Raw genomic sequence first — 12,041 nt, forward strand, 5'->3', positions numbered from 1 at the left:
CCGAGAAAGGCGGAGCCCCGAGGCCGCCCCCAGAAAGGTCTCCCCGCGGCGCAGGCAGCGGGTCCCAGGCGGCTGCACACGCCCAGGCACGGTTGGCGACTGGACGGCGCGGTGGGGGAGGGGCGAGGCAAGGGGGCGGAGCCGGCGGCCGAAGAAAGGCCTGGCGGCCGGGAGGGGCGGGGCTTGTGCCGAAGGGGCGGGGCTGCTGGGCGGGGCGGAGCCGGCCGGTCCGGGGCTGCCTGAGACAGTCACTGCCCTGACGACGACGGCGGCGGCGGCTGGCCATTGGGGGCTGGGAGGAGCACAGCCAAGGCTGCTGGGGCAGCTGGAACTGGCAGTTGCCGGGGGCCAAGAGGAGGATCAGGAACCCGGAGCGTGCTCCGGGCCGGGTGGAGGAAGCGGCTGCAGTTGGAGTCTGGGGAGCGCTGGCGGCGGCGGCGGCTTCTCAGCGAAGCAAGTGTCTGAAGCTGAGAGTCCTCGGCGGCGGCGGCGGCGGTGGCGGCGGCCGGGACCGAGGTAACCGAGGGGCGGCGGCGGCGGCGGTGGAAGCGAGGCCCCACGCTCAGGTCGGATTCTTGGGGGCATGTGCCTGGGGCTACGACCTGACCCACCCAGCCACCCTGTCCAGCCTCCGGCCCCAGACCCGACTTCTCCCGTCGTTCCGTCGCGGGCCGGGCGGGGGCGGGAGCGGCGCCCGGGGTAGGGGCGCGGAGCTGGACGCCGACCGGAGGCGACCCCTCCTCAAGGATTGGCAAGGACGTCGGGCACCCCCTCCCCCTTCAAAAGACACACCCCGATCTCGGGGCGGGGCGGGGTGTCGAGGCGTTCCCAGCCTTCTGGAAGGAAGACCTCGGTGTGCAGGCAGCACCTCCGTCCGTGGCCTCTCCAAGGTGGCCCCCCTGTGGCTCCTTGGGGCTGTTGAAACCAAAGGTGGTTCCTGTCGCTGGGAATCCCGGAGTTCCTTTTGTCTATCAGCTGAAACTAGAGGCCGGAACTGTAGGCGAACACCCACCAGTCCTGAAGCCTTCTGCTCCTTATCCCTTTCCTGCCTGGAGGGCATGCAGCCTTTTCTCCGGCCACAGTAGTAGATTTCATTCCTAACCCCCCTCCGAAACGTTCCCCCCTTCGGCTCAGAGGAAGGAAGGATTCCCATAGTACGTGTGTTTGGATTTATCTTTCATGTAAGCTCACCCGCCTTTTTTTCTTTCCAATCCATTCCCATCTAGCCACAACCCTGATAATCATCCCCTAGGTTTTTTGCAAACTATCAACAAAGAAGTGTGGCTAGTCGCGTAAACAGAGTCCTTGACTGGCTGGGCTGTGCAAGTTAATGGAGCTTCCTGAACTGGCGCTGTTCTACCAAGCTGGTTGGAAAGACCTTTTTGGCTAGAGTTAAGGATGTTACTGCATGTGCCTAAAGTCTTTTTTTTTTTCTCTCCTTTCTACAGTGAGGTTTTAAAAATCCAGGGTAACTTGATTAAAGTGTAGCTGTTTGGGAAGCCTAACTATAGAGGCAGAAAAATACAGAAAGGAAAATGTAGTTATGATTTTGGGGTAGTTGTCCAACTTTTTGAAACTGCCAAAGATGAAGTGAATGGATTTTTGAGATTACTGTAACTGGTAAATTGTATTCTTTGATAAGTAAGCTTTTAGCATGTGATATTTCGCACTGAGATATTTTTGTTTTATTTTAGTTACTGGTGGGAATTATTGATTACCTGGACATCTTAAACCGAGAAGCGTGTGAACAGGTTCATTAAGAATCTATCTTGAAAAATGCATTTTATGAATACTTTGAATTAAGGAGGTGTTAACAGTGGTTTGCCATTTTTGCCACATAAGAGACAGTAATCTGAAACAGTTCCCTCCCTGGCAGTTGCCCATATACTTAAAACTGGCAGGGTCTAGTACTTTGAGTGACTATACTTCAACAAGGAGTAGAGCACTAACAATCTACTGTATAAATGTAATCTCTTTGGTAGCATTTACTATAATGGACACCTTTTCTGCATCTAATTTTCAGATACAGACTTAACGCTTGCGATCTGGAAAAGCATTTTGTACAAATTGAAAGATTGGGCTTTCTCTTCAGTTTTCCAGATGTATTGTCTCATCTGCATACTTGAAACATCCACAATCACATAAACTCCAGATGTAACCATGGAGTTTTGTGACCCATCAAGATATAGGAAAAGTGTTGGCCAAGGTTTGGAACCAGGCAGTTTTCCATCAGTTCAACAATTCATATAAACTAATATATTCTCTGCTGATGATCAGGAATAAAGAGCCAGATTAAGTCATGCACATTCTGTTGGCAGATGGACTATGTGGCTGTTGAATTTTACTGTAACTGGTTACTCTTGTCATTCAAAGTCAACTTAATATGCAAGTTACGTCCTAATGGATGTAAAGACCTGTGTTGATGTACCCAGATTCTAGCAAATGTTGACGCTAAGAAACCTATTATGACTAATCCTTGGGAAGAGAAAGTCTGCAAAATGGCTCAAACGAGTTTACTGCAGGGGAAGCAGTTTTACTGTAGGGAGTGGGTTTTCCACAAGCTTCAGCATTGCCTCCAGGAGAAAACTAACTGCTGCAACAGTGCTGTCAACACACCACCCCTTGTAGTGAATTCTGGGAATAATGCTAGTGTTGTCTCTGGAAAAGGAGCTGCCTGGGGTGTGTTATTGGTAGGAGGGCCTGGCAGTGGCAAGACAGCCTTATGCACTGAGCTCTTGTGGCCAAGTTCACCTACAAGCTTGCAGAGAGGTTTACATCGCCAGGCTTTGGCCTTTCATTTCTGCAAAGCCCAGGACTCTGATACTTTGTGTGTTGGAGGGTTTATTAGAGGTCTGGTTGCCCAGATCTGCCGCAGTGGACTTCTCCAAGGATATGAGGACAAGCTAAGGGATCCAGCAGTTCAAAGCCTCCTACAGCCCGGGGAATGTGAGAGAAACCCAGCTGAAGCATTTAAAAGGTAACAATAAGTATGTCATGGTGTTCTGGTTTCTGTGCAAAAATTAAAGTTTTTTTTAGTTTTTTTGTGTTTGTTTCTTAACTTTGCCAGTGCTTTTACTACCGCTGTATATTTGGGGATAATCTGTGGTTATGAATACACCTGTTTACTTTGTTGAAGGAAATAAAATGTAAGCTTTGTATTGTAAGGTTATGGATTAAAAGTATATCTTTTACTTGTTTAATAACAGAATGTGAAGCACTGAAGAAACTTAATTTGAGAGGTGTGGTATTCTTGCAGACTTTTTAATGTGTAAGTGCTGTCCAGTAAAACTCAGGGCAAATCTGTTATCTTTTGCTGTGAGCCATCAAAATCAGCGTTAGAATTGTTATATCATTCTTAAATTAATGAGGAAATAGGTTAGGCAATACCTGTATCACAAGTATGAGATGCCAGGTTTGATGGACAGTGTTCAATATGGAATCACTGTGTATGGAATCAATAATGCAGTCTTTAATATTAAACTTAACTTTTAAGAGACTTAAGTCTCTGTACATAAACAGCTCTTTTCCTCTTGACTTACTGCTTTTTCTGGAGATACTATCACTAGTTGAAGAGCTGAGTTTTCATTTCTTATAAGTAATTTCATAAACTGCATTTATTGACACCTTAGAAAATGTTTCAAAGAGCTTATAGTCTAAGTTGAACTTAGTCTAACTAAATTATGTAATTATGCAATTTGTCTTATTGGAATTAGCTATGTAAATTTCTAATACCTTTAAATATTTAAAATCAAGTCTGATAACTATATTTTTGATATATACTGATTCTAAGCAAATCTTTCTCTATAGTATCAGATTTTCTTGAAAAAGATCCTTCTACTCAGATGGATTTTCTGTAATTTTTTTTCTGTAATTTTAGTTACTCATTGAAGGGGAATAACAAGTAAATAGAGCTGTGTGTAAATTGATTTTTATTAATTTTGATTTTCTGATTGACAGAAGGAGCTAATCACTTTATATTCCCAGTCTGTACTTGGTTAGGGAAAACCTAGTCTTTCCACTTGGACCATTTTGGTGCTCTTACTAATCTTCCACTGGATCTTTCAAAAACTTGGGTCACTTTCTTTTTCATTAAAGTAATGAATCATTAAATAAATTAGGTAACTTTGATATTGGAGAAGCTGTTTCTGATAATTCACAGAGCTACATTTCCTTCAAGACTGCGAAGCAGTAAGATAACCATAGTCGAATGCAGACATGAGATCACAATTAAAAGTTGAAAAGAAATATTTTTACATAGTGTATGGCATTAGATGATCTAGGCCTCTGCTTTTGGACAAATAGTTAAGATTTCATTGTGGGTTTTATTAGTGACTGATTGACTTGTTAGATAAGTCCTTTAGAGAGTTTTGATAGGAATGTATTTTTGATAGGAATTTTATTTAGGCAGGGTTAGATGTAATTCAACAAGTAGACAATGGAGCAAAAGGTAATTATTTTCAAAAAGTTGCAATATTTTGAGGGAGACAGAGCTGGAGGTAATTATAACATGATGGGAGATGAAATATAAACAAAGAAAAGTATTTTTTTTTTCATTTTTGACAAAAACAACCTCCCAAACCAGTTTGTGTATTGTTACTTTCTTAACATCTAACACTTGATAATATTGATGGCTTCATATATTCATGTGTGAAACAATTTAGTAGAAATAGAAAATTGATAAAGGTAAATCTTAGTTCTTCACAGGTCCACAAAGTTGGGGAAATTTCAGAGTGATTCAGTAATTAATGCTTTTTATCTGCTTTTCTTCAGTTTTACTTCCTAATTTTTTATCCCTATTTTTTTTCCCCTTAATGATACTAGATACAGTATGTAGTGCGGCAAGCTAACTTCTTACATGAAGTCACGTAGCTAAGTGGTAACTTGTTAATTACCAGTTTTTTGAAATCACATTTTCGTCACGATAATTAAAGACTGAAAGGAACTTTATGTTAATCTTAAACTTCATGTAAATATTGCTACTTCTTTTTCTTCTGACATGGTAGAGTATAGTCTGTTGATTCTGAGATTTAGTTGTCAAATTTCTTCTGACATCCATTCATTCTTACAGCAAATGTTTATTGAGAGCCTTTTGTGTTTTAAGCACAGTTCAGCTGGAGATACTTATTGAGAACTGTCTGTGTGTTACGTGGAATTCAGATGTGGATAAATCAGTGAACCGAACAGACAAAATACCCTGTCTTCATGGAGCTTTAAGTTCTTACGCTAATATTTATCTTTTCTATAAAAAGAAATAATATTGATACTTCGGGTATCAATATATAGATACTTGCTGTAGATGCAGCACGTGAACATTTTAACACAAATGGAATTAGATCATCTGTTGAAGAGAATGATGAATGAAGACACATTAATTTCTTATTTTTGTTCTTTTCCATTTTTCTTCGCTGGTTAAAGTGAAAAGCTATTGTTACTACCTTTAGAATATATATATTTTATCTGTTTCTGTTGGTGGAACTAAGTTGATGACAATTACATTTTTACTTGTTTTGAGAACCAAATGCTGATTTCTTTCATTCTGCCTCCCACTTCAGGCTTTTATTGCAAAACTTTGCCTTTTGTGTTGAATTGTCTTTTCTAGAGTTAATGTCAGAGGTAGAGTTTCCTAGTAGTCCTCTAACTGTAAAATAAATTCCAGTTGTTTTTGACAGAAGGATCAAGGCACCTAAGTTATGGAATGAGGGAGGGGCTAGTGGTTTTAGATCCTGTGATTGGTTTAGAAGCACAACTGAAGATGGTTATTTTTTCAACCAGAAACTTCTTTCTGAACTTTACTATCATGGTCCTTGAACCCCCAAGGGTCTTTTTTGGAGAGTTAGACGGATGTGGAATGGAAGTACAAAGCTTTGTTCCTAGTGGATATCATTCTCTTTTATTTCTGGTTCACAATCTGCAAGGCCAGGTGAGAGTCAATTCTGTGTGTGACGTCAATTTTTCTGAGTCGAGTAAAAAGATTTTGTTCTGTGTAATGTTGATAGGAATTAATTAAACATCTTCAGTGGTACCACAAATTAAGTGTAAATGGAATAAAATCATGATGAAGAATTAAGGATGAATGACTCTAAACTTTGAGCATTTAGTAGAAAAGTCATCTGAGAAGTGGTGAAAGACAACAATGGCTTGTTAGAAAAGGATTGGGAGTTGGAAGACTGGACTGTGACCTTTGTTTTTATGTTGAATAAGAATCCTTGGGCTTCCCTGGTGGCGCAGTGGTTGAGAGTCCGCCTGCTGATGCAGGGGACACCGGTTCGTTCCCCGGTCGGTTCGGGAAGATCCCACATGCCGCAGAGCGGCTGGGCGCGTGAGCCATGGCTGCTGAGCCTGCGCGTCCGGAGCCTGTGCTCCGCAAGGGAGAGGCCACAACAGTGAGAGGCCCGCGTACCAAAAAAAAAAAAACAAAAACAAAAAAAGAATCCTTGAATGGTGAAATTTTCTTTCTAATCTTTTTATCTCCCTCTTGAACATTTTATAGTTCTTCACTGGTATCTCTTTAGATTTTTAACTTCTTTTGTAATTATTTATGCATACATGTTCTGTAATCTCCTCTATTAGGCATATGTTTCTTCGTGACATTATTCATGACTGATTAATATTTTATGCTTACCATAGCGCTTTGAACAGCACTTTGCATATCGTAAGTGCTAAATGATTATCATTTGAAGGAGTGAATAATACTACTTACCTATCTAGAATGTGCTTGAACCTGATTGAAGGACAGCTGAAGTGCTTGCATAAGAAAGGAAATTGAAATGTTATATCATTTAGGTCAGTTTTAAATGCAGACCAGACTGGTACAGTGATTATTAATTTATTAACCTGCTGTCTGCTCTTTAGCATGTATGAATGTGGATTGGTCCAGATAGTTTTACGTGGCCAGATGTCTGTCTTCTGTCTTAACTGTAGTATTAAGAGTATACTCCAAGTATTTTTGGCAAACTCAACAAAGGGGCAAAGAACAGAATGGGACTGGAACGTGTGCTTCCTTCTTACCCTCAGTTGTGGGGTATTTTCAAGGCAAAATATTTCCTTTCCATTATCTGTCTTGAATATCTAAGACTATTTAAGATAACCATCATTATCTATTCTTAAACATTGTTGGATTAAAAGGTCTTGTAAAGGTGTCTTTACAGTTCACATTTTGAATAAAATAAATGAAAATATAATTTTCATAATCAAAATTCTACATTTCTTTTAGTGTAATAGTGTCAGTTTCCACTGAGTTGTCTGTTGCTTCTAACTCTTATGTTATTTTGACTTTGATATGGACTTCCATGCATTCAAACCCTTGCACTTTCCCTTCCTAAAATCTTTTCCTTTTACCCTAGCCTTTCTCTCTCTTTTATACTTCATGTCTAAGTGCTGCTTCCTTTGGTTCCTGGTACCTTTATCATTTGCTGAACTAGTCCTCAGCATTTAATCAGTTCTGTAGTGGCATAACATATTGCTCCGTATTTATACTGTTTAACATCAGCCACGTTCTTAATTCTGCTTGGCCATTTTTTTATTTACTTCTTGATAACTCAGACTTTATTTTGGATCAGAAAGAGTAAAGTAGTGCCCTATAGGTTGAATATATTTTTTATCCACTTCAGGAAATTTCACACACCTATCCAGATTTGGGGGTTTTCTTGAAAAAAAATTGGAAATTTTGACGGTATTAGCTTTTCATTTTTTTTGAAGCAATAATCTGGTGGCACTGTGTCAGCTGCTGTCTTTATGTGGGGCCTACACATTCTAATTTGATTCCGTCTCCTCCACTCTCTATTATTCTATCCCAAGACTACTTCGTTTGTTTATATATGCCAGCCTGGCTCCTGTGGGCATTTGCAAACGTGAACATGTTTTCTATTTCTCTGAGTAGAGAAACACTATAATTTTTATCTCCCCCCAAATTTGCTATTATATTATCTTGAATTTGTACATGCAAGTACTACTACTTCTTCCCTATCACCTCATTTTATCTTAGCGTACTAAAATCTGACTTCTACGTCTACATGTTCACAGAAAGATGTTTAAGCATAATAGCTTCTGAATCCACTACTCAGTCGATCTTTAGCCTTAGATGATATATGTTAGGACTTTCTTCATTATTTGTGCTTTCTTGCATTCAGAATCTCCTGTCTGACTGTATTCTTTGGTGGCCCTTCCTGTAGGTTGTCTCTGGCCATTTGTCCAACAAAGCTTCCTTAGATCTTCTCTCTTTGTATATACGCTCCTTCAGTAATTTTATTTACTTACATGGCTACCAATGCTCATGTCTAATGTGATAGCAATCAGATCTACATCAACAGCCTTTGTCTTCATTCTGATCAACATGTATCTTTTCACTGGAGTGTCTGTCACCTTCCTCTGTTCAATCCAGCGTCTCTTTTAGCATTTCTCTTCGTTGACTCATTCATTCATTTCTTTTTTTATATATAAATTTATTTATTATTTTATTTATTTATTTTCGGCTACTTTGGTTCCTTGTTGCTGTGAGCGGCTTTCTGTAGTTGCAGTGAGCGGGGGCTACTCTTCGTTGCGGTGCGTGGGCTTCTCGTTGCTGTGGCTTCTCTTATTACGGAGCACGGGCTCTAGGCATGTGGGCTTCAGGAGTTGTGGCACGCGGGCTCAGTAGTTGTGCCTCGCAGGCTCTAGAGCACAGGCTCAGTAGTTGTAGCACACGGGCTTAGTTGCCCCGCGGCATGTGGGATCCTCCTGGACCAGGGCTCGAACCCGTGTCCCCTGCATTGGCAGGCAGATTCTTAACCACTGCGCCACCAGGGAAGCCGCATTCATTTCTTAAACAAATAATCAGCACCTGCTATGCGCCAGATGTGTGCTAATGTCCAGATAACAGGACTAAAGTGGTGAGCCAAACAGGACACTGAGCTCAGTGGGGGGAAATACATTGAACAAATAATCACAAAAATAAATGTAAAAATGGAGCTTTAGTAAGTGCTAAGAAGGAGGGACACAGGCTGATAAGAAAGCATGTAATATGAGGCTTGATCGTTGTCTTGGGTTCTGGGAAAACTGACTCTCTTATCTACGTTGTTCCATAATTACTCTTATTTCCTAGACCCTTTCTACTTAAAAGTATGATCTTAAGATCAACAATAGTGGCACCACCTGGGAGGTTATTATAAATGCAGAATCTTGAATCCACTGAACTGAATCTGCCTTTTAACAAGATTCCTAAGTGAATTCTGTGCACATTGAAGTTTGAGAAGCACTGCCCAGGCTAGATTCTAGAGTTTTCTTTGATTATTTTCTATTATATTTCTCTATTCTACGGTATTTAATCTTTTTCTTGGAATGGTTCTTGAATTCTTTTCCCCTAATCTAGAATTTTTGTTCATCACGTCCTGGGTGCTTTACGTAACCTTAGCCTCTCTATACGTAATTCATTTTGGTAACAGTTGGCCAATTAACTGTAGTAAAACAGTGCTTTCTTTAGGTCATTCCTCTGAGCCTGTGATAACCTCTACAACAAATTTAAATTTCTCTGCTTGGCTTTAAAAGCTCTTCATAATTTGGTTCTCTTCCATCTAAAGTATGTATCATGTTTCCAAACTTCACCAGAACACATTAAGCTCATTTATTCTTTCAAGAAATATTTTTAAGCATATGAGACAATGTTAAAGTCGACAAGAGATATGGATAAGAATAGTCTTATTTTTCTTAGTGTTTAGTAAGAACTTGATATACATAGTAAGGATATGGACCTTTTGTTTGTTATATATTTTGCAGATTTTTTTTTAGTTTGTTTTTTAGCCCTTAACTTTGTTTTTAGCAACTTTGCTTTTAGCAGTTTTGCTTTTTAGGAAATATCTATAAAGTATAATGGCTTCTATACAATGAAATGGTTTGATTTTATAAAGTAAAATAAGTAAATACTTATTTTTCTCCCCTTAAAAATAATCTTTGAAGTGTATTCTGATTGGTGGCCTGTCTTTACTGTCTAGTTGTTCTAGTGATGTCTTTGACCATACTATACAATTGTTTTAAATTTCAAACCAGGGCTTCCCTGGTGGCGCAGTGGTTGAGAGTCCGCCTGCCGATGCAGGGGAACCGGGTTCGTGCCCTGGTCCGGGAGGATCCCACATGCCGCGGAGCGACTGGGCCCGTGAGCCATGGCCGCTGAGCCTGCGCGTCTGGAGCCTGTGCTCTGCAACGGGAGCGGCCACGACAGTGAGAGGCCCGCGTATCGCAAAAAAATAAATAAATAAAATAAATTTCAAACCAGTTTCTTTCTTTCATGTTATCTTAATCTCAGAAATATGCCTAATGTCATTTTTTTTCTATAACACATGTAATGTAGCTAAATATAGTCTTTGGTAATAAAGTAGAATTTGAAAATGTTCATGTAATTACTTAATAAAAATAGGTATTAATTAAGAGAACTAATTACATCTTACTTGTGGTTATCTTGAGCAATGATTTGGAACATTCCAAAAACTGGTGACCTTTTACAGTTGTGACTCATGATTTGAATATATAGACACTGGTGTGGATTGAATTATCTGCTTTTGTTCTTCTTCTCTCCATGTATCCTTGGTCTTTGCCATGTGACATTGCAGTCCTTCTGCTAGAGGAGAAGCGTACTTCTCTGCCTTTTGATTTCGGCTCAGCCATGAGATTTGCTTTGGCCAGTGGGATGTTAGTAGACGTGACCCAAACAGAGGCTTAACATGTGCGTGAGTGATTGGGCTTGTCCTTTTTGTGTCTCATTACCTTCAGAAGAACATATTCTGGCGAGCTTGTTGGTCCAAAGAAGATGAGGGAGATGTGGAGTAAACCAGACCCAACTGGAAGCTTGACTCCACGCCTGGAGTACAACGAACTCATAGACACAGAAGTATAAATGATTGTTATTTCAAGCCACTGCGTTTTGGGGTGGTTGTGGTACATCACTGTTGTGGAAATAGCTAACAATACAAAAATTAAGGAAATAACATTTCAAATAGGAAATCGTTAATTTTCATCAAAAATCTAGGAGTCCTCATTGATTCTTCAATTTCACTCACCCCCTACACTCAATCCGTCAGGTACTTTTGTTCTGTTTCCAAGATAAAACAAATACCTCAACTTTTCTTCATCTCCATTGCTGCCATTCCCATTATCCCTTTCAGTGGTGTCCTAACTGGTCTTCTTCTTGCTATTGTTGTCCCTCTTATCTTCACAAAGCAGTTAAGGATAATCAGATCTTGTTAACTGTCTGCTTAAAACCTGCAGTTAGCTTCTCACTACCTTCAGAATAAAATCTAAGCTTTACATGGTCTAGTCCTTACCTAGCCTTTGACTTCAGCCTGTACTGTTTTCAGCCTTGTTCATTGGTTCTTCATCCACATTGTTCTTATTATTGTTCTGAAATAGGTCACCTTCTGGCCAGCAGATTTTTGTATGGCTACTTGCTCTGGTATCACTTAGTGCACCAGCTTTAATGTTACCTCCTCTGAGGTCTTCCCTTCCCCACTGAATCTTTACAAGTCTCCCCACCCGGTCATTTTCTTAAATCACAACATCCCACTTTGTTTTCTTTATTTCTTAATTTTTAGTGTCTATCATGATTGGAAATTATTTTGTGCATTTGTTCACTTTGACTTTCTGTCTACCTTCTGGAATGAGCAGAGTACTTGTCTGTCTTGTGTCTTTATATCTCCAGGGCTTAGAATATAGCAGAGACTCAGTATTTCCTGAATTAATGAGTAACTGTATTTTACGTTAAAACGTTATAATTTTGTCACATTGATAATTTGTATTGCTCAACCACATTCAGCTTTGAAATATTCTATTTTCCTGTGGAATAATACTATACATATAGATTATATAGTTATAGATGAAAAGTATCTAAAACCAGTATTTTTGATGATTTCATTAGTGTCAACAATTCATATTGAAATTAATTTTTATCAATGGAAAATCTTTTTAATAGCATCAGATTTATGTTATGTGACGTGAGTCATATGAGGTCATAAATCCATAGTTTCATCTGTAGAATTCTTACCATTCTTTCAGCCATTGTCATTTAAATTTCATAT

The 12,041-nt window shown here is 39.9% G+C and overlaps 1 protein-coding gene across 3 annotated transcripts in view; it reads left to right on the plus strand.

Moving 5' to 3' along the window:
• Positions 1–378: 378 nt before the first annotated feature.
• Positions 379–12,041, plus strand: part of ANKRD50 (ankyrin repeat domain containing 50) — a 41,186-nt gene continuing 29,523 nt past the window's right edge. The window contains exons 1-2 of one of the 3 annotated variants that reach the window (XM_067735122.1): positions 379–516; positions 2,024–2,977. In XM_067735122.1, the coding sequence (XP_067591223.1) occupies positions 2,466–2,977 (512 nt within the window). In that variant the 5' untranslated portion in view covers positions 379–516; positions 2,024–2,465. Of the gene's footprint in view, positions 567–2,023; positions 2,978–12,041 lie in introns of all 3 variants that reach the window. The other 2 variants (XM_067735123.1, XM_067735124.1) reach the window with 2 other exon arrangements.

Source organism: Pseudorca crassidens, chromosome 4 (assembly GCF_039906515.1).
Source record: "Pseudorca crassidens isolate mPseCra1 chromosome 4, mPseCra1.hap1, whole genome shotgun sequence".
In the NCBI taxonomy this organism is placed as follows: domain Eukaryota; kingdom Metazoa; phylum Chordata; class Mammalia; order Artiodactyla; family Delphinidae; genus Pseudorca; species Pseudorca crassidens.